This window comes from Hoplias malabaricus, chromosome 1 (assembly GCF_029633855.1).
Source record: "Hoplias malabaricus isolate fHopMal1 chromosome 1, fHopMal1.hap1, whole genome shotgun sequence".
Classification (NCBI taxonomy): Eukaryota; Metazoa; Chordata; class Actinopteri; order Characiformes; family Erythrinidae; genus Hoplias; species Hoplias malabaricus.
Genome location: NC_089800.1, coordinates 2,527,529 through 2,549,056, shown reverse-complemented (window position 1 = coordinate 2,549,056; position 21,528 = coordinate 2,527,529). Strand labels below are relative to the sequence as shown.

At 43.2% G+C, this 21,528-nt stretch overlaps 1 protein-coding gene across 1 annotated transcript; it reads left to right on the top strand.

Annotated features, from left to right (window-relative positions):
- The first annotated feature begins 1,295 nt into the window (after positions 1-1,295).
- cmtm6 (CKLF-like MARVEL transmembrane domain containing 6) lies at positions 1,296-19,507 on the top strand. The gene is made up of 5 exons (XM_066643270.1): positions 1,296-1,442; positions 2,148-2,316; positions 14,235-14,411; positions 14,895-14,993; positions 15,541-19,507. Exons 2-5 carry the CDS (start codon positions 2,191-2,193, stop codon positions 15,694-15,696), a joined length of 558 nt encoding a protein of 185 aa, XP_066499367.1. The 5' UTR covers positions 1,296-1,442; positions 2,148-2,190; the 3' UTR covers positions 15,697-19,507.
- Positions 19,508-21,528: the final 2,021 nt, after the last annotated feature.

Below are 21,528 nucleotides of genomic sequence, written 5' to 3'. Positions count from 1 at the left end.
ACACTGAAAGGACTTAGGACAAAAAAAAAGACTGAAGGACTTAAAGTTGGGGCGGCACGGTGGTGCAGCAGGTAGGTGTTGCAGTCACACAGCTCAAGGGACCTGGAGGTTGTGGGTTCTAGTCCCGCTCCGGGTGACTGTCTGTGAGGAGTGTGGTGTGTTCTCCCTGTGTCTGCGTGGGTTTCCTCCGGGTGACTGTCTGTGAGGAGTGTGGTGTGTTCTCCCTGTGTCTGCGTGGGTTTCCTCCGGGTGACTGTCTGTGAGGAGTGTGGTGTGTTCTCCCTGTGTCTGCGTGGGTTTCCTCCGGGTGACTGTCTGTGAGGAGTGTGGTGTGTTCTCCCTGTGTCTGCGTGGGTTTCCTCCGGGTGACTGTCTGTGAGGAGTGTGGTGTGTTCTCCCTGTGTCTGCGTGGGTTTCCTCCGGGTGACTGTCTGTGAGGAGTGTGGTGTGTTCTCTCTGTGTCTGCGTGGGTTTCCTCCGGGTGACTGTCTGTGAGGAGTGTGGTGTGTTCTCCCTGTGTCTGCGTGGGTTTCCTCCGGGTGCTCCGGTTTCCTCCCACAGTCCAAAACACGTTTGACATTGTTTGACACATTGGTGACTCAAAAGTGTCCGTAGGTGTGAGTGTGTGAGTGTGTGTGTTGCCCTGTGAAGGACTGGCGCCCCCTCCAGGGTGTATTCACGCCTTGCGCCCAGTGATTCCAGGTAGGCTCGGGACTCACCGTGACCCTGAATTGGATAAGCGCTTACAGATAATGGATGGATGGACTTAAAGGTGCAGTAGGCAATTTCACCGGAGTTCTTGTCTGTGTTATTGTAGTTCATCTACCAAACCACCAGAGGCTGCTCATCCTGAATCCTGACTAGTGAAATAATGCATTAGTTAATGCAACATCCATTGGCCAACCAGGTGAACCCACAACAACAGGCTCACGTGTGCTGATGTGGTTGCTAAAATAACAGTTTTTAACTTCAATTTAATTATATTTTATAGATAATTAAAAATGACACGATGCTGACATCACTTCACAATAAATTAAGGGGTGTAAACAATTTAATAATGCTTAGGACCTACTTATTAATGGGCGAGGATGCCATAATACATAACAAAAATGTAATAAGTTGTGGCTAAGGGCTTTTTAAAAACGTGTCCCCCAGGCATTAAATATCGCATTCTAACATCTTTTTAAGTCTTGTTAAATCGTTCCCACGATTTAAGTAGTTTCTTTACATCGGCTTATCACCAGCTTAGCTTAGAAATGGAAGTTTGAAGCCACTCCTTTTTTCCCCCTGTGACTGTGTGGGATGGTGGCGTTCTTTTATCTGAGTTCATTTCCAGTGAAGCGTTGGTTGGACTTATTTGCTGTACTCGCGTAGAAAATCACGGAAGCTGCGGAAGTCGCTGTAAACTCGAAAAATACAGCAACACCTGAAGAAAACAGCAGGTAAATCCACTCTAAATTGGGTTTACATAGTTTTTGAAATGTGTTTTATACGATTACATCTGTCCTGCGTCATTAACGTACGAGTAAAACGTGGTTATTTGAGCGTCGCTTTGTGTGGGTGTTCGCGCTTTCACTTTACCTTTCAGCCGCTTGTTCATACTTTTCCATTCCCCCTTAAAAATAATAAACTCCTACGGCATTTAAGGTGGAACTGAAAGCTGGATCAAGATGCCTCGTTTTCTGTGTTCGGCTTTCTAGTTTAATGTCCTTTATTCACCCCTGTCAACTGAGAACATATGCTTTAAATCGAATTCCCCCTTAAAAAGCAACGTAAACACATTTCAAGTTCAAGAAGTTGTCGTTAGCGCTAACTTCGTAACCGCTCCTCGTCTGAACAGTGCTTTTAAAGGTGGAATTTAACGTTCCACCTTTATGTGAGAATGAAAAAGTTGCCCAGTTCGATATTTTGGATCTTTCTAAATTTGTGTTCAATTACATCCCCTGAAAACGACCGTTCTGAAGGTGGAATTATCCGAGCCACCTTAAATTTAACCGCGTAGGCAACAGCATTTAAGGTGGAGCGGATTATTCAAGCGATAAACTGTCGTTTTCCTTTTGTTTAACTGAAAAACTCCGTTTTCTAAGTATTCGTTTACTTTTAGCGTTTTCTAAACTGTTTTAAATGTTGTGTTTTAATGTGCTCAGGTTGAATTATCAGAGCTAAAGACGTTTTTACTGGGTCGGAATCATGGATCAAGATGTTTATAACCCAACAACAGCAACAGAAACGGGTCAACGGAACAAACCAAAGTGGTTTATAGGAGCTTCTCCGAACCTGAGCTTCTTTAGACTCTGCGTTAAAGGAGCTGAAGTGGTGAGTATTTATTTAAATTAATTAATTTATTTTTTACATCACGTGTCTTTTAACTTGGTAGTGAAACGTGTCTCAATATAAAAACTGACCACTGTGTAACACGTATATTAAGTCTACACAAAGTAAAATATAGTTTAGGAAACACAATTAAATTAGCATTACTGAGCTAAGAGGATAAATATCTGTTAAATACAGTGTCCTTCTGTGAGATCTGAGCTTGCATGTGATTCTCAGACTTCATCAGATGTTTATATGTTTTCGTGTATTACTCTCACACACTAAAGTGTGCTATTATTTTGCGAGCAGAAATAATGTGAGAAAGGTGCACTAGAAAATGAAGGGTTGCTGGTTTGATTCCCAGGATCCGCAGGAACAATTCATCCATGGCTGAAGTGCCCTTGAGCTAGGCACCTAACCCCTAAGTGCCCCAGTGTGTGTTTGCGTGTTCACAACTTCCACAAGGCGATTAATAAATGAACTCTTCTTCTTTTGACGTAAATCAAACTATCATAGAAAAACATTTCCATTACAGGGTTCTGATCCAGTTCCGTTTGAACTGGATCAACTCCCTCAGTGTGAATGCTGACTGTTTTCATTGAGATATGATTGGATTAACCGTGTGTATACACCTCCCACATTGCTGCTTCACATTCTATCCGTTTTTTTGGAGAGAGCAGCCGTTATATCTGGTTGTGGTAGGGATGGGCGGTATCCACGTTTTTCATACCCTCTCAAAATATTATCCCGGTATACGTTATTACCGTGGGGTGGGGGTGCTCCGTCAGGCTGCGCTGGGCCTTATATCTGTGAGCACAAAGTCTGTCTGTGAGGAGTGTGGTGTGTTTTCTCTGTGTCTGCGTGGGTTTCCTCCCGGTGACTGTCTGAGGAGTTTGGTGTGCAAATTTCAGCACCTTGAATCAGAAAAGATCGAAAACAAGCGAAATAAGACGGTTCTACACCGTTTAGAAGCACAGCTGGTGCTAACAGGCACTTGTGGTTTAGCACAGAAGATTTTTCATTGGACTGAGGCTCAACACACACCACACACAGATTTAGAGGATAAAGCCATATACATGTGAGCAGCACAAAGTCGAGTGAAGGATTTTCTGAGAATTTTGTCTGTTTATAGCTTTCTTCCTCTCTATTTTAACTGAAACTCAGCGCTAAATTTACAACTGCAGTGGGTTACTGGGTTTGTGTTTTTCTTGTGTTTACTGTGACTGTCACCCCCCACCTCCCCCCGTGGCTCTCTTAAATGCACTTAAATATTTTAGTCGACTTTTAAAGACACAACAGAAATTTGACACACCACACGTCAAAAATACCGCTCTCATTTTGAGCTACTGTCCACGTTTTTAATTATCGTTATCCTGCCCAAACCCTAGGTTGCGGTGCATCTAACCAGTCAGGCAAAAGTAGGGTGGTACGTCATGTGAGCGACCCAGTCAGAACCTGGCCTTGATGTCCTTTAATTTACGTACAGAAGCATCACGGACACGCCCATATGCAGCAAGCAGAGAGACCCGCTACAGTGAAATGCGGTGGGAAAATTAGTGCAAGGGGACACCTACCGTAATAGAAAACAACACGTTATAAAATGTTTCTCTGTACATTGGTGTAATTACACATAGAGCTGGATGATGTTGTCAAAATTTATATCTCACTGTCTCTATTTTGGTTGAGACGATATAAATTAAATATCTATAATAACAGTGTAAAAACCACAAAGGTGCGGCAGTTGACTGTCTGTGAGGAGTGTGGTGTGTTCTCCCTGTGTCTGCGTGGGTTTCCTCCGGGTGGCTGTCTGTGAGGAGTGTGGTGTGTTCTCTCTGTGTCTGCGTGGGTTTCCTCCGGGAGACTGTCTGTGAGGAGTGTGGTGTGTTCTCTGTGTCTGCGTGTGTTTCCTCCAGGTGACTCTCTGCGAGGAGTTTGGTGTGTTCTCCCTGTGTCTGCATGGGTTTCCTCCGGGTGCCTGTCTGTGAGGAGTGTGTTGTGTTCTCTCTGTGTCTGCGTGGGTTTCCTCCGGGTGCCTGTCTGTGAGGAGTGTGGTGTGTTCTCTCTGTGTCTGCGTGGGTTTCCTCCGGGTGACATTCTGTGAGGAGTGTGGTGTGTTCTCTGTGTCTGCGTGTGTTTCCTCCGGGTGACTCTCTGCGAGGAGTTTGGTGTGTTCTCCCTGTGTCTGCATGGGTTTCCTCCGGGTGCCTGTCTGTGAGGAGTGTGTTGTGTTCTCTCTGTGTCTGCGTGGGTTTCCTCCGGGTGACTGTCTGTGAGGAGTGTGGTATGTTCTCTCTGTGTCTGCGTGGGTTTCCTCCGGGAGAGTGTCTGTGAGTAGTGTGGTGTGTTCTGTGTCTGCGTGGGTTTCCTCCGGGTGACTCTCTGCGAGGAGTTTGGTGTGTTCTCCCTGTGTCTGCGTGGATTTCCTCCGGGTGACTCTCTGCGAGGAGTGTGGTGTGTTCTCTCTGTGTCTGCGTGGGATGTCAATATCAATATTTTTAAACTAGCTTTAGATTGAGAGCGTTGAACTGATCTTTGCGCCCTGTAATGAGTGAGAGTCTGTAATTAATGTATATTGAAATATAATATCTAAAATGTGTTTAAAATAATCTTAGTTTTACATACAATTCATATTGCGATTACTTATTGATCTTGAATGATTGTCCAACCCCAAATACACGTTACCATCAGAGATGTCACTAATTCACCAAGCTTCCAAACCATACTTAGTGCAGCTTTAATTGTTTAATAATGTAATGTTGTTTAATTGTTTAATGTTTAATAATTGTAATAGATACATCACTTAAAACACAGTGTGTAACAACTTTTCGTGTTTATCGTAAACAAATAGGCTTTATCCCAAGCTGGAAACCTATTTCCATTAAAATGAGCTGAAGTGTTCTCCATGTGGAGGATGTGTTCACGTATTTGAGAAAGAGCATTCTATATTTTCACCAGGACTGTAAACTTTTATGTTGGGGTTATGTTATGAAGCTTGTGTGTGGTTTTTAAGGCTCCCTGTCCTGTACTTTGTGCTGCTGTTAGCTTCAGACAAATAAAAAAATTCCATGTAAGTAAACATTGAAACGCCTGAGCTGTTTATATTAGCAACAGCACACGAAGTGCATCGGTATAAAGGTGATACAAGGTTATTAGTGCATAGAGAGTAATGTGACACCAGTCTGGGATAATACCACGTATCTCCAAAACTTTACAGGAGAAGAATTAAAAACCTTCTTAACTGTCAATGTGAAATGGTTGTAAGTAATTTTGGAGCGTTTCTATTGGTCCATTTATCATGATATTTAAAAAAAGACAGCGAAGATAATTGTAGGTTTTGGTGATGTCACAGAAACCATGAATTAGTCTGGACCTTCATTTCAAAAAAGGGTTTGGTTTTTCATGTAGCACCCAGTCCTTTTTTGAGTCATTTACCACTGTGGTGTTGGAAGGAAGTGGTCTTCTGTGTCATGTTCCAGCTTCAGACAGATGTTGAGGTATATTGTGACATAGGTTTAGGGCTTGGTGTCCGGGAGAAAGCCATAGATGCTTACAAAGCATTTTCATCATTAACGTCTTTTCTCCTGCTTCCCTTTAATTCAGGGTGAAAGATGGATCACTTTTATATCGCAATCGCAAGTGTGTTTTTCAGACTGTGAAAGGTACAGATTCACAGTGCTTATTATCAACGGTGTCTTCTCCGTCATCGCTCCCAGTATAAAGCTCCTTGGATGGGTGGGGGTCACTGGTGGAAGTGGGTTGCGTTGGAGACGTCTGGTTCCATTCGCCACCACCGAGTGCCCGAGTTTAACGTACACTCCTTACATCACTTTGTTTACATCTCACACAGTGAATTCTGCAGAAAGTTAGAGAAGTATAAACGCGAGCATGTTAAGGAAGACGGAACGTATTGGTTGCGGTTGTCCGTCGGTCATCTCAGTGCCAGCGCGGTCAGGGGTCACGTCATTTTTATAAGCTGCTGTTTTGTGTCAAATTTTGCGCAATCGGTTTCTGTTGAAACTGTGGGGAAATCACGTAAAAACAATGCGTGTTCAGTCCTCTCTGCTACATCTCCCTCTGCTCTTCAGGGAAGGCCGTACGCTACACGGTGGAACATTGTGGTGAGAAGGATTGTATGGCATTCAGCCATAAACGTTAGCAATCTGATCGCCAAGAAATCGGGAGGTGCTCCTACCGTCCTGCTCCGTAGCTGGGGATTTACGCCCCTCCAGCCCAGGCTCAGCGCTGGGCATCGTGACTCAGCTCATGTGCAGCTACTCCCGGGCTTCTTATTTCCAGGGTTTTCTGTAGGCTTTTGTCTGTGTTCCAGAGGAAACAGAAGTTGACCTTATCTACACTCACCTGGGTGTGCTGGCTCCATGTGACTGTGTAAGTGGTGTCAGCTGCGAAAAATGCACCCAGTCTGTTTCAGTGTAGATTAAATTAAAAGGGACGCTCGCAAACTCAATCAGCCACTTATATCAGCCTCTGTGTGTTAAAATAGAATCAAACCGTGGTTAACACCCACCCCTCCCCTCCCCCACCCTCAGAGATCAACTTCATTTTATCAGAAATGTAAAACACAAAGAGGCCGATGTGATCCACACTAAACTCCTGAGGAAATTAGGTTTAATACACGTTTCAAATCTTGGGAATTTAGTTTAGACTCGATTCACATTAATATTTCCTGTTGAATGTGTGTTTTACTAGGAATTTATCACCTTGTGGTGACCAGTACCTTTTGTTTGCACACTATTGAACTCATTTCCGTTGTAGATAAAGACCGAGGTGTTTATGCACAGTATTCAAACGTCCGATTCGCGTCTCCCTTCATCCACACCTCACACAAAACCAGATCCAACGTCACAGGACTGCGTAGAGCACTGTTTAATACAGACTTTATCCAGTCGGTGTCGCCGTGTGTGACCCAGGAAAAACGTCCTCGGCATGTCTCTGTTAAAGAAGCACAGAGAAGACAACGGCACGTCCTGCAGCATTCCCCACTCCAGTCCTGCTGTGGCTTGATTTAAGGCTTCCTGCCTCCTGCTGAACCCACCGCACGGCCCCCAACTCCGCTGACGTTTGTTGCTGTGGTCTTGTACAAGCCAGGGTCCGGCGCTGAGTACCTGCTTTGGCTTTGATTAGGTCTGTCGCAGTAATTACCACTAATTAATAATTATCCACTTATACCATGTATGGACATTGTTACGGACCTCAGTGTTGTCTGTTGTTTACCGACCTGTTTGTTTACATAAGAATAAACGTCACCTGTATTTCAGCTGTTTGCTCGGTTCTGTTTGCAAACTTTTTTTTTTTTAAGTTGTTTAATTATGATATTTAAACCTTTTTTAATATACAGTGATCCCTCGTTTTTCGCGGGGGATGCGTTCCAAGACCCACCCGTGAAAAACGAATTCCCATGAAGTAGAGGAAAGATATATATATTTTATGTATTTAACGAGTGTTTGGACTTTTAAACCCCTCCCTGTTACGGTTCACAACCCACCCTTTGCATTAAACAGTCGTTCTCTAATGATTTTCAGCTGGAACTACATGTGATATCCCACCAGTTTCTTTAATAGAGTCATTCCTAAGCTGTGATTTAGCGTCAGTAAATTCCACTCGGATATGGACGTGAACAACACATGTACTGTACGTAAGAAATACTTACATTTTTCCTTAAGCCATAAGCGCCTTTGAAAAACCCGCTAAGTAGCAAATCCGCGAAAGATGAACCGCGAAGTAGCGAGGGATTACTGTATGTTCCAGTTCCGGTGTCCAATTTTTAAAGCTGTATAATTACATTATTAAATTGTTCACTATTATTCGAATGATTGTTGTTGTTAGTGGATTTACCAGCTGCATGTTACTGTAGCTCTTATAGCTTCTTGTCCTTGTAAATCATTACATTTTAAATGTGACGGTGTGTTAAGTTTAGTGTTGGTCTGATGCTGCTCATGGTTAGTGTGATTCTAGGGCTCCACAAAATGAATAGAAGACGATATAATGTGTCACAATTGTAAACAAACGTGTGCGTAGTGCTGGGCGATATGAGCGCAAATCAATATCACGATTAATTGTACATTTTATTATGATTATGATTACGATTAATGAGCGATTATTTTGTGTTTGTGTTTATGACGAGGTGTGTGCTGTAAATACGCTCCAGTGTTAAAGCTGGGATATTTCTCTATTGTCACTGGGAGCTTGTTCCTCTCTTGTTTTCTGAGCACTGTTTATATTTGGTGTGTGATTGTGCTTTGGCTGAAACTGTTTGTTTATTTATTTATTTATTTATTTATTTGTTTATTTTTCTTTTTGTTCGCGTCTTAATTAAAGTCAAAACACAGCACGTCCAAACCACAGACGCTGTGCTTTTCTTTGGTGGGAGCTCGAGTCGCTCGGTCGGCCTCTGCGTTTAGGTTCTCCTCCGTGTGGCAGATGGAGGCAGAATCACGTGACTACAGCCTGGTTTTAAAGGGACAGTACATGAAGATTGTCGCTTAGAAATTCTGAATGTCAATTTTTGATTAATTTTCTAACAATAGCCCAGCCCTGCGTGTGCGTTTAACTAAATGCTTTCATTCTTATGGTGCTGTGTCACTCTCACACTGTGGGTTTTTCCTACTGTAACAGTTGAACGATTTACATTATTGAGCAATGACTTCCTTTTGGGTTTTTTAGTACTTCTAGTATTTTTGCATAAATGGTATTATCAAAAACATGTGTTCAAGTGTGACATGGTTAATAATAGGTTTCCCACAAAGCAAGGGCTCTGGGGCAGGTGCTTTTTAAACCATCTTTGATTAAAAATGTTCTGTGAGGGTTTGATGGCTTTCAGTCACTGGCTGGCTGCATCACCTCAGAGAGCACAGCCCTGCGATGAGGGGTTTATATATCACTGCAGCCCAGGCCTGGCATTGGGCTTGGTGACTTCAGACTCATTTACAGTGCCTCTAGAGTGTCCCATTTAATTTGGTGTGTTATACTCAAGTTTGTCCTCAAAGGGTGCAGCTTTAAGGGGGTGTCTACAAAGTTATGTTCAGTGTAAATAGCATGTAATCACACTGTGTATATACTATATACTCAAGTCTGAATTAAATGCATGCACTGGTCTTTTGGAGGAAAACAGACCTCAAACATGAGCTTAATTTGTAGAAAACAACTGCTTTTAAATCTCAAATGCAGTGCTTGTTGATCAGCCTTATGTAAGGGGGCATTTCTAGGCGTCTCCTGGGGATTCCTTATTACTTTAACGGTTAATATAACCTGTTCTACACCTCACTGGGCAGCTAAGTGTTAATATAACCTGTTCTAGACCTGGGCAGCTAAGTGAGTTGTCAGTAAAACCTGGTAAAACCCTGATGGTTTTCCTCCTGGTGTGTGTTATCAGTGTAATACAGAGGTAAACACTCGGGACTTCCCGTGTGAAAATTGAGAGTTGATTTCCTTGGCTCCAGGTGATTAATTTGGCCGTACTTTTCATTTTAACGCTGTGCTGCTGGGAATCGTCTTTAAGGAAGGTCCTGTAGTTCTTCAGGGTAAATCCAGCAGAGAAACTGAAACTCAACATTTTGTTTTTACTGGAGATGAAGTATGTGTGAAATTACCCAGCCACATTTAACCACACACCCCCCCCCCCTCCACTCAGGACGTCATTTAGTAAACAACTGTAAACATGTTTAATTCTGTAATACTTTGTTATTCAGTATACAATCTGAATTATTCAGTATTTGTTCAGTGTATATTATGTACATTCAGTGTCTTCTGTGAATATTTTAGAATCTACTTTGAATTATTCAGTGTCTGCTATATATTCTGAATCTACATCATCTATTATGACTTAACTCTAACTCTACATCTTTCAGTATGTATCTGGTCTGAAGTATTGAATATCCATTGTACCACACACACACACACACACACACACATATATTACAAGCTGTTTTTGTGATCACTCTCTGGAAGAGTTACTAAATCTGTAAAAACGCTTTAACGCCATTATTTCCTTCAGCTTTGGTTGTTTATATGTTGTTAATTCCTCCGTTCTGAGATAAAGAGGTTAATGTTAGCTCTAAAATCTGTGTCTCTCATGTGAGGGGAACATTTGACTGTTTTTTTTTTTTAAAACCGAACGGCTTTGAGGTTCCTGTAAATAGCCGTGTTTTTATTTCACTGCCCTTTGGCTGCTGATGTCACAGAGATGCTGTGTTTCAGCTTTAGAGAAGCACTGAGATCTGCCTCCATCTCCTCCATGTCACAAGTTTGGAACTGGGGCAGACAGCGTTTAACCCTGTTAAAGGTGTGTGTGTGTGTTAGAGATACTTAATTACATGAATATGGTGGCACGGTGGCGCAGCAGGTAGTGTGGGTTTCTTCCGGGTGACTGTCTGTGAGGTGTGTTCTCCCTGTGTCCGCGTGGGTTTCCTCCGGGTGACTGTCTGTGAGGTGTGTTCTCCCTGTGTCCGAGTGGGTTTCCTCCGGGTGACTGTGAGGAGTGTGGTGTATTCTCCCTGTCTCCGGGTGACTGTCTGTAAGGAGTGTGGTGTGTTCTCTGTGTCTGCGTGGGTTTCCTCCGGGTGACTGTCTGTGAGGAGTGTGGTGTGTTCTCCCCGTGTCCGCGTGGGTTTCCTCCGGGTGACTGTCTGTGAGGAGTGTGGTGTGTTCTCCCTGTGTCTGTGTGGGTTTCCTCCGGGTGACTGACTGTGAGGAGTGTGGTGTGTTCTCCCTGTCTGCGTGGGTTTCCTCCGGGTGACTGTCTGTGAGGAGTGTGGTGTGTTCTCCCTGTGTCTGCGTGGGTTTCCTCCGGGAGACTGTCTGTGAGGAGTGTGGTGTGTTCTCCCCGTGTCCGCGTGGGTTTCCTCCGGGTGACTGTCTGTGAGGAGTGTGGTGTATTCTCCCTGTGTCTGCGTGGGTTTCCTCCGGGAGACTGTCTGTGAGGAGTGTGGTGTGTTCTCTCTGTGTCTGCGTGGGTTTCCTCTGGGTGCTTCGGTTTCCTCCCACGGTCCAAAAACACACATTGGTAGGTGGGTTGGTGACTCCAAAGTGTCCGTAGGTGTGAGTGAATGTGTGTGTGTTTTGCCCTGTGAAGGACTGGCGCCCCCTCCAGGGTATATTGGCCCTGGACCCACCCCGACCCTGAATTGGATAAGCGGTTACAGATAATGAATGAATGAATTACATGAATATTTAAATTTTTGACAGCCACTATTCACTCTCTTTATTAATGGCCACAGACCAGGTGTGATTTGGGTAGCGGCTCATTCTCCGAGCTACAGTGACATTGAGGAGTTTAAATACTCCAGCAGCACTGCTGTGTCTCATCCACTAGTACCAGCACCACACACACCACCAGTACAGTCATTATTACTGATGCTGTAGAATATCCTGAGGGTTGATCCTTCAGAGTGGTGCGCATATGGAGATAAGAGTGTGTGTGTGTGTGTTTGAGATCCTGCAGAACCTGTTCTAACGGGTGAAATCCTGCTTTTACTGTAAACCTACAAACAAAGCGTGCACTGGATAACGTCCCCTAAAGAATGAGAAGTTTAGAAATGTGTGTGCGTGCAGCTTAGCTTCATTTAGTTTTTACAGATAAGGTCTCTCAGAGTCCACAGCTATATTTTCAAGTATATTTGATAACCCCCCCCCCAACCCACACACACAAACGAAAAAAGCTAAATATTTTATCGTGAATCACCTCAAAGTTTAAAATCAAGTTTGCGTGCAACTGAGTGTTTGATAGAAATGTTGTGTTTAAACTGGGGCTGTTTCACTTTCTGCTTCGCTAAAATTAGCCTTGGTTCTCGCTGTGGTCTAGCACTAGACCAACATACACCATGTCCAAAAGTATGTAGACACTCCTTATAATGTGGTATAATAGCTGCATAATGTCTCTGTGCAAATAAATAAATAATAATAATAAATTAAACAGGATGCCCTGGAGCAGCTGCACATGAGTTGAAGTCAAGGTGCTCGAAGCGCGGACTAAAAGGGTCTGAAGCCTGGAGAGAAGCTCCATCCACTTCTTTTGGGACTGGAATGGGTTACCGACTCCTTATTAATGTTTACAAGGACTAATACCATCAAATCCTCACAGCAAGAGTTGTATTTACATCTGGAGTAAATATTTCCCAGAAGTCTTTATGGTTCTTCTATCAGATGAAATGTAGTCTGAGCAAACGACACTGGACACGAGGCCTGTGTTTGTCTTAAAGACGGTGTAGTTCCTGATTTGCACTCAACAGCTGAACTGTTTTGACTCCTCTGCAGAATGAAAAGTAGGAACTAAGCTGACTTTGTTTCTGACCACGTCTTTCACACTTTTTACTGTGTCATCCAGCAGTCAACTCAAATACTGACTGCCACCCTGGGGAGGAGCTGAATATTAAGAGCTTACTGTAACTGCTACTGATCATTGTTATTAATGTGAAACATACTTTTATCTTCGTTACATAGCGATTTACGGTGTAAACAGGCTTTGCTCCCACAATGCAATATATACAAGGTGTATATCAGTGGCGGATGCTGGTCTTTCAAGGAGGGGAAGCTCAATTTCGGCCTACATCATAAAATGTGTGGGTTTATTTATACGTAAATTCTACCCTCCGTTCCTTTTCAAGAAAATGATCTGTGACCCTGTCGTACCAGCAAGGCGTCTTTTCCAGGGACTTGACTAGTGTCCTCTCAATGGCCAGCAGAGCTAGGCTGCTTAAACGGCCTTGGCCCATGTGAAGTGTGTCCGCCTGTGCTCCCACGGATCTTTACACCAAAGGATCGCTGACTCGCTCATTTCGCTGTCAATCAAAAAGGGATTCAGCCTCACAGATCATCCAATCATCATGCAGAAGCTGAGTGTCCGGGCCAGCCGAGGGCGGGACAAAGCCCAGCATTTATCCAATGACTCGTCTCATTTCGCTGCACTTCACTGCTTCGCTATTGAACTCTGTGGAAGCTCAGCGTCCTCACTGTTTAAAGCACCGTGAAGCTGCGGGAATGATTGAGAGGAAAGCCGCGTCTTTACCAGTGATAAGAAGCTGATTCTGAACAAAAGTTAAGCGCGTTGTAGTGCATATTTATTCAATGACATGTACACACAACAGTATATATTTGATCACTTATTTTTTGACATTTTAGGGGAAGCTGAGCTTCCCTTGCAGTCTTAGAGCAATCGCCTCTGGTGTGTATATACACACACACACACACACACTCTCCAGGAGCAGTGATGGGTTGGGTGCCTTCCTCAAGGCTCAAGCTGTGGATGGATGTTGATGAAGAAGCAAGCGCTGTTCACTCGCTCCCCCACTGCCCCATTTTCCTGCTGGTCCAGGGGTTTGAACCATTGACCTTTTGGTCCCAAGCGAATGTCTCTGACCTTTAGGCATTGACTGCCAGCAGCGCACATTTTTGTGGATTTTTAAGACTTGTATTATTTATTATTATTGTTATTATGAGAAATTTAGTTGCTATTGTGATGTAATATTTGTACTTTTTTGTTACATTGTCATCTCAAGGTGCTTCAGTCACGTAAACGATGCAGTAATGACATAAAATGAACTAAATCACAATCGTGAAGTGAAGCAGCTTATAAAAGATCATGGGAATAAAATAAAGCCAGAAGCGAAAATAAAAAGAGGGAAACAGAGCAACAGAAATGTGTCTGTAGTTTTAGTAAATCTCTAAACGCTCCCTCTGTACAGAGCTGTCAGCACAAAGCGCTGTGTCCCTGGTTCTGTTGAGGGCTGTAGCTGTATTACCACGTCATATAACAGAAATAATAATTAATAGTATTTTTATGATTAGTATTTATTTTGTAATTTTTTTATAAATAGTATTTTTATTATTAATTTTGTGTTTAAAAAAGATTAAAACAATATTACAAACACATATTCGATGATGTGTGTGTGTGTGTTCTCTCCCCTCAGCTCCTGTCCTTCGTGGCCTTCGTGCTGGAGGAAGTCGTGAATAACTGTATGTCGTGCGGACCGCTGTATTTTTTCGAGTTCGTCAGCTGCACGGCCTTCCTCTTCACCCTGCTCCTCCTCATCCTCCTCGCCACCACGCTGCACCAGAAAGTTGGAATCAGCAGCTGGCGAGATGTGGTGAGGGATACGTGGCTTTTAAAGGAGCAGTCCGTCATTTTTGACAGCAGAGAGTAACTTTTGAGAGGGAATATTTATCATATTTATAAGAACAATGCTCCATACACCAGGTCTCCAACAGGTCTCCCATAGGTCTCCAACAGGTCTCCAACAGGTCCCCAAAGAAGAGTCCGAACTCTTAACATTTAATAAGATTTTGAACTTAATAAGATTCTGGAAACTACTGTTGTTTTAAACTTTCCCAGTTTTTAGTTATTGAAAATTGAACAGCAATGAGGGTAGAATAGCGTTATATAAAGGGACACAAGTGTAGAAGAATGTAAAATATAAGATCTAATAAAAATACAGCAGCTCTTGCACATTAGCTGTAATGCAGTGTCTGTTAACAGCAGGAACACACACAAATGTGCTGTGGGATGGAAGCAGAGAATAATAATGAGGTGTGAATTTTTCCCCTGTAAACTTTATCTGTTTCTTCTGCAGGATTTCTGGTACACAGTCGTAATCATGCTCCTGTTCTTCGTAGCCTCTGCGGTGTTCGGTGCAGATAACGGTGGGATGGATGTGGAAAAGGCAGCTGTGGTAAGTGCATCTTTACTGGAAATGTTCAGAGAAGGAGTTCCCCAGGGGATTGGTTTTGTTTTATCCACTTTACATGTTGTTAGCCAGGGCTCAGATTGTTAGTTTCCACTTATAAATATTCACTGCTATATATATATATGTTATTGAGAACCTTGAGGAGAACATTCGGTGCCTAGTTTCGTTTAATCCCCCAACGAAGACCTGCTATAAAGCAACACTAGGTAGAGAGTTTTTAGAGTTTTTACCTTAAAATTACAGCTTCAAAACCATTGTGATGCTCCACTGAGCTGTAACAGGGAGAACAGAGCCTCTGTCATTGTTTCTCCAGGCTCAGCACGTCAGAAACTGCACTATGTAACTCCTGGAGAAAATGTGACAAGCTTGTATAATTTGATTGGAATATAATTTTACATTAATGTACTGTCCATCTGTTAGAAAAGAAAAACTAAAAGCATGGAAGCTCTGAACTGTGCCAAATTGTTGATTAAAATATTGAGCACAAAAAAAAAACTTTATATAACACTGTTGATCTGGGTTTGTTTTGTAGGCATTTGGTTTCCTTGCCTCTTTTGCCTTCCTTGTGGACGTGATCTTTTTTGTGAAGGAGAACGGCGTTCCATGTCAAAAGAAGGAACCACCACCACCAGAAGCGCCGGTGCCGGTCCCTGAGACCGAAAAACTCAACGCCAACGGAAACGAATGAATCTCAGCGGTGACGTACGTCCAGAAAAATCCAGCCACTTCACTTATAATCCATTCCTTGGACTGACAAATTGCACTCCAGTGCCTTTTTTTATTTCATTTGACATTTTGAAATGAAGACTTTATTATTATTTTTGTTTTTTTGACCCAAAGTTCAGAGTTCACGCCCCTCAGAATCAGCAGCTTTCCCGTGTCCCCTTATCACCTCCCAAGAATTTGGACGAATGAATTGGTGCCTTTTTAACTGTACACTTTATTTAATATTTTATTATTTTCCTCTCTCTCTCTCTCATCTTTCCCTACGCTTTCTTTCCACTGAACAGTCAACATTCTTATTTTCCAAGAATGAATTTTTAACTTTAGACGTTTTTGTTTTTATACCTTGACGAATGCAATGTTTGTTGTCTTTTAAACGTAGAAAGGAGAAGTGGAATCATTTTGTTAAGATTTTCAAGTGCCTTAAAAAAGAAAACAAAGCCTAAATCTTAAAAAAAAAAAAAATCACGTTCGTTCCCGATAGCAATAACAGATATAATTTTATATTTGATCTTTTCAAAGCAGACTTATGTACAGTGACTAAAAGTAGTCTCTTATTGTTTCTACTGCCCACAGCAAGAACCGAAGCGCACACATCTGCCCCTGAACACCAGCAGCCTCTCAATCCCTGACTTGGTCGAATAAGGCGTGCACCCAATGTCAGTTTTTATACAGATTCTGACATTTTTACAGATACTTTTTTAAATTTAAGGCTCACGTCGTGAACGGTTCCTGCCAGTGATGCACAGGAATTAAATATTTGTGACCAAAACAGAAGCGGAATTCAGGACACGCTCAAGTACTGGAAATTCATAGATATCTTATATATATTTTAATGTATAATGTGTGCTCCTGCCGTACAGGAGCCAGGGACTTGCCTTTCTGCTTCTATTGTTGTGCTGTTTATAGATCAAGATATTATTTTTTTATTTGTTATAAAGGTGGACATGTTGGTCTTAAGGTGGTATAGAGAATTATTACGCATTGTATCACCTAGTTATGCATTTGCGCAATCTAACGAAAACAAAAAAAAATCATGACGCATTCCTTCTGTTCGGTTTTTATTTTCAGATCATAATTCATCTCTAATTCCACCAAATTTATTCAGGAGAAATATATTGTCACAATTCCTGCGCATTTCTCTTTTCAGAGCCAAAGTCATGATATAAATGAGCTTTATCCACTCTTCAGCTTGTGATATGAGTTCTGTGTAAACGTGGTGTGACGTTGTTGTACAGGAGTTAGCAATAGCATTCAGATACAACACTGACAGTGGCTCTGCTGGTGCCTGACTGGAGATCTTATGTACATATGAAAATGAATGTCACATCCCTTTAAGACGTATCATGAGCCTTCCGCAGTTAAAGCAATCACTCTGAGTTTATATATGAGACAGTGTGGGTTTATTCTAATCAAGCTTGGCTTTTAGAGCTAGTTTTACAGCAGTCATACAGCTAGCTCTTATAGAAATGTATAATTATAGATTTATCATTGGGCCAATGTTCTAGATAATATTCCCGTGTTCTCCTGTCTGTCGTATTTACCCTGAGCTGGGATGTGTGTTTGTATATATTGGTAACGTTACTTAAAGTTAACCACTATTTTTTTCAGTTCTTTCCTACTTTTACAACCCTTTCGTGTACATTTTAACTCCAATTTATTTATCACTGCAATGACATAAAAAAAAAAAAAAGTATGAATGAAGACATGTTCTTTCCCTTTTTCCACGAGGAAAAACAGTTCTGGGGTCTTTGGGTGAACACGTCTGTGCCGTTTGACTAGCGTGAGTGCTACGTATCGTGTCTGGTGCGGACTTGGAAAAACGAGTTGCCCACCAGGAGGCACCACACGAACACCCTGTAAAGTCGGACACATCTGCAGTTTCAGTGCAGCACGAGCTGCTGGAGCCGTGACGTAACAGTCTCCAGCACGGTCCATCGGCACTTGTTTTTAGACACCTACAATGAACATGTTGTTTTGCTGTATTTATTTTCAAAAACACCTGTAGAAAGGCTAAGAGCAACATGACATCACAAAACGTCCTGAGACAATCCAGGGTTATCTATTGTTTTTTTTATTATTATTATTTTTAAATTTCCTACACAAACCTCGTAAACGTGACCTAGTTGGACGTTGGAGGAAACCACCACCCGGCCTGCATCTCAAAGCAGCATAGATATCACTCTGGTCTATTCATAGACGTATGTACTATTAAAATAAAAAAGCCATCGTCTGATGATGTAACCGAGCCCAGTGTGAGACGTCATTTATGAAACACCTGTGACCCGCTTTGGTCCAAACCCCATGAGCCCCACAGCAGTGTTCTCCCCCTGTGTAAACAGCCCTGTTCAGCACCTGTTCCTTTAAATGATAATGAGCCGCTCGCTGTTCACCCCGACCCCGAGCGCACAGCAGTGAGGAGCAGAAGCTCTGGTTTTTAGCTGTTTTTGCTCTATCTTCTCTTTTCTCCTGTTTTCTGTAATTTGTTCCACTTTAATAACAGCGTATCACACCATTCACAAAGCATTTAATAATGACCTCAGACTCCCAAAGGTCTGAAAGTATGACTGTTTTTATCGATGCTGTGATTTCAGCAGTCGTTTATTCTTATTATTCTTCCGAAGTCTGTAAAACTCTAGATGGTTCCGGCCTGTGGCGGGTGTTTGTTGATGTTTGTGTCTGAAGTGTGTTCTCTTTGTGTCTTGGGGAAGTGTAGGAAGCTTTAAGGGTGAAGTGTAGGAATGGGGATGAAATGCCTTTTGATATCATTTGTGTTAATTCCACTTTCATGTTAAACCTTGTTTTTATTTACTGTAAATGAAGATTGCATTTGTGTGTGTGTGTGTGTGTGTGTGTGTCCATATTTTTATAATGCCCAGAGGATCAAACGGACTGCAATTCTACAGATACCTGAGATTTTCTGCCTTAAGCCATCGTCAGCTTTTTATTTCAGATTGATGCGAAAAGAATGGGACTAGAATTTTTAACGGAATACGTCTGTATTTTTCAGCCTCATCTCTGTCCACTGTGTCTGTCATAAACTGACCGTTACCACTTATTCTTCTCATTATTCTTCCCTGAATCTGCTCATAGACGTCCTGGGGCAGCTATTGGATTCTGTGAATGTTAGAGAGAACAGAACCTTGTAATATTTGGGCCGAGAAACTGTAATTTTCCAGAAGTTTTAAGCGTAATGTCACTATTTCTTATGAAATAAAACCCCATCCATCATTTTTGTTACGATGCCAGTGCTAAAGACAAGCGATTGGTCGTTCGTGTGTGTGTGTTTGGATGTGTGTGTGTGTGTGTGGTGCCCTGTTCAGTGTGTGTTTCCTTGCCTGAGCCTCACCATGACCTGATCGGCGATACACTGCTCTTCCTCCGTGTTCTTCCCTCTGAAAAACTAGTGCTAGTCGAGGATTTACAGCTTATATTTAACACTCTTGAAGGTTTTTCATAAACTTTAAACGTAACTGACCCAATTCAGCAGCTGCTTGTGATCTTCTGTTTGAAATGAGTTTGTGCTCCATGTGTTTCCTGGTCTTTTTCTGAGTTCTGGGAAATGTGTGATAAAATGTAGCACCTCTGATTGTTGACTACGCCGCAGACGGAGCAGATCCAGATGAAGCTGAAAAAACCCTGGACAGTTTTGCTGTGTTGTGAGTGTAGAGTGAGTGCTGGTGTGTTCTAAAGAATCCAAACTGTGTACTGCGACTATGTTTTGAATAAACCATATCTGTAATAAATGAGATCATGCTGTGGTTCTGATGCTCTTCCTGTGCCTTTTAAAGTTTATTTCAAATGCTTTCTGTGTGTATTTTTTGTCATAAATATATTACACTGGTAGATTTTGACGTGCTACATGTTTCAGTTCCGTTACTGTCAATAAGTCAGTCAGCGTTTTACTCCTTTAACCCCAGCGCGCCTCCTGGTGGTGGAGCAGTGGAAGGGACGTCTCTCCAATACTCAAAGGTTAATGGACTCGGGTCAGTTCATTCCCTAACACTTCTCCTTTCTTCAGAGCAAAACATGCTTCTGTCATGCCTCTAAAAGCCCCTCACAGAAAGTGAGGACAGTAGACGGTGGGGGACAGTGGACAGTGGAGGTGAATGGAACCAGACGTCGTCCTCTAAAAGCCCCTCACAGAAAGTGAGGACAGTAGACGGTGGGGGACAGTGGAGGTGAATGGAACCAGACGTCGTCCTCTAAAAGCCCCTCACAGAAAGTGAGGACAGTAGACGGTGGGGGACAGTGGACAGTGAAGGTGAATGGAACCAGACGTCCTCCTCTAAAAGCCCCCCACAGAAAGTGAGGACAGTAGACAGCGGGGGACAGTGGACAGTGGAGGTGAATGGAACCAGACGTCCTCCTCTAAAAGCCCCTCACAGAAAGTGAGGACAGTAGACGGTGGGGGACAGTGGACAGTGGAGGTGAATGGAACCAGACGTCCTCCTCTAAAAGCCCCTCACAGAAAGTGAGGACAGTAGACGGTGGGGGACAGTGGACAGTGGAAGTGAATGGAACCAGACGTCCTCCTCTAAAAGCTCCTCACAGAAAGTGAGGACAGTAGACGGTGGGGGACAGTGGAGGTGAATGGAACCAGACGTCCTCCTCTAAAAGCTCCTCACAGAAAGTGAGGACAGTAGACGGTGGGGGACAGTGGACAGTGGAGGTGAATGGAACCAGACGTCCTCCTCTAAAAGCCCCTCACAGAAAGTGAGGACAGTAGACGGTGGAGGACAGTGGACAGTGGAGGTGAATGGAACCAGACGTCCTCCTCTAAAAGCCCCTCACAGAAAGTGAGGACAGTGGACAGTGGAGGTGAATGGAACCAGACGTCCTCCTCTAAAAGCCCCTCACAGGAAGTGAGGACAGTAGACGGCGGGGGACAGTGGACAGTGGAGGTGAACGGAAGCAGACGTCCTCTAAAAGCCCCTCACAGAAAGTGAGGACAGTAGACGGTGGAGGGGAGGGCACAGCTGATGTATGACCATAATTTGGAGAAGTTTGTGGTGTTTAAACCCAGTCGTGGTGGAGAGGGACGTGCAGGACGCTGTGATGGACCCCGAGTCGAGACGTCCACTGTCCTCCATCTCGAAACTGCTGGAGGCTGCTGATGGAGATGGGGAGGGAATAAACGACTGGGTGTGTGTTGAAAACATGGAGGCGCTTGGTTCCATTCACCTCCTCTGGAAAGACAACAACCACACGATGCAGAAACCCTCTCCATCACTGTGTTTATGGCAAAGTCGCTGGAGTTCCCTGTTGAAATGGGCACGTCCCCTCTTTGACCACAAGAGGGCGCCGTTTCTTCAGAAAACGACGGGGTACATGTGTCTCCCAACACGAGCGGAGAGTGAAACCGCCGTGTGGAGAGATAGAGACAGAGAAGTGCTCTCACTGAGAAATACATGTTAAAGCGAGAAGATGGAGAGTGAGAGAGAGGGGGACTAAAGATGTGGCAGAGAAACGAAGGGAGGAAGGGATAGATACTGAGAGGTAGAGACACTGGAGCGTGGGTGAGAAAGAGTGAGTGAGTGACTGAGGCAGACTCAGAGAGAGAGATAAAGGGATAGAAAGAGATAAGAGACGGTAAGATAGATGTAAAAGAGAAAGAGAGGGAGAGAGCTAGTAAGGTTCTAACTGAGGTAGAGGGAGAGAGTGCTACTTATTGACTGAGGTAGAGAAAAAAGCTACTCAGCTGAGAGGGAGAGAGAGAGAGAAATAAAAAAGATAGTGAGAGGTAGAGGAAGACTCAGGGGTGGGAAAAAAAAGAGAGAGAGAGAGGGAGAGGTAG

Excerpts from the sequence above, each read along its gene's own strand:
- cmtm6 (XM_066643270.1), top strand. The coding sequence starts at position 2,191 with ATGGATCAAGATGTTTATAACCCAACAACAGCAACAGAAACGGGTCAA. Across the intron at positions 2,317-14,234 it reads GCGTTAAAGGAGCTGAAGTG|CTCCTGTCCTTCGTGGCCTT; the intron begins GTGAGTATTTAT and ends CTCTCCCCTCAG. Across the intron at positions 14,994-15,540 it reads ATGTGGAAAAGGCAGCTGTG|GCATTTGGTTTCCTTGCCTC; the intron begins GTAAGTGCATCT and ends TTTGTTTTGTAG.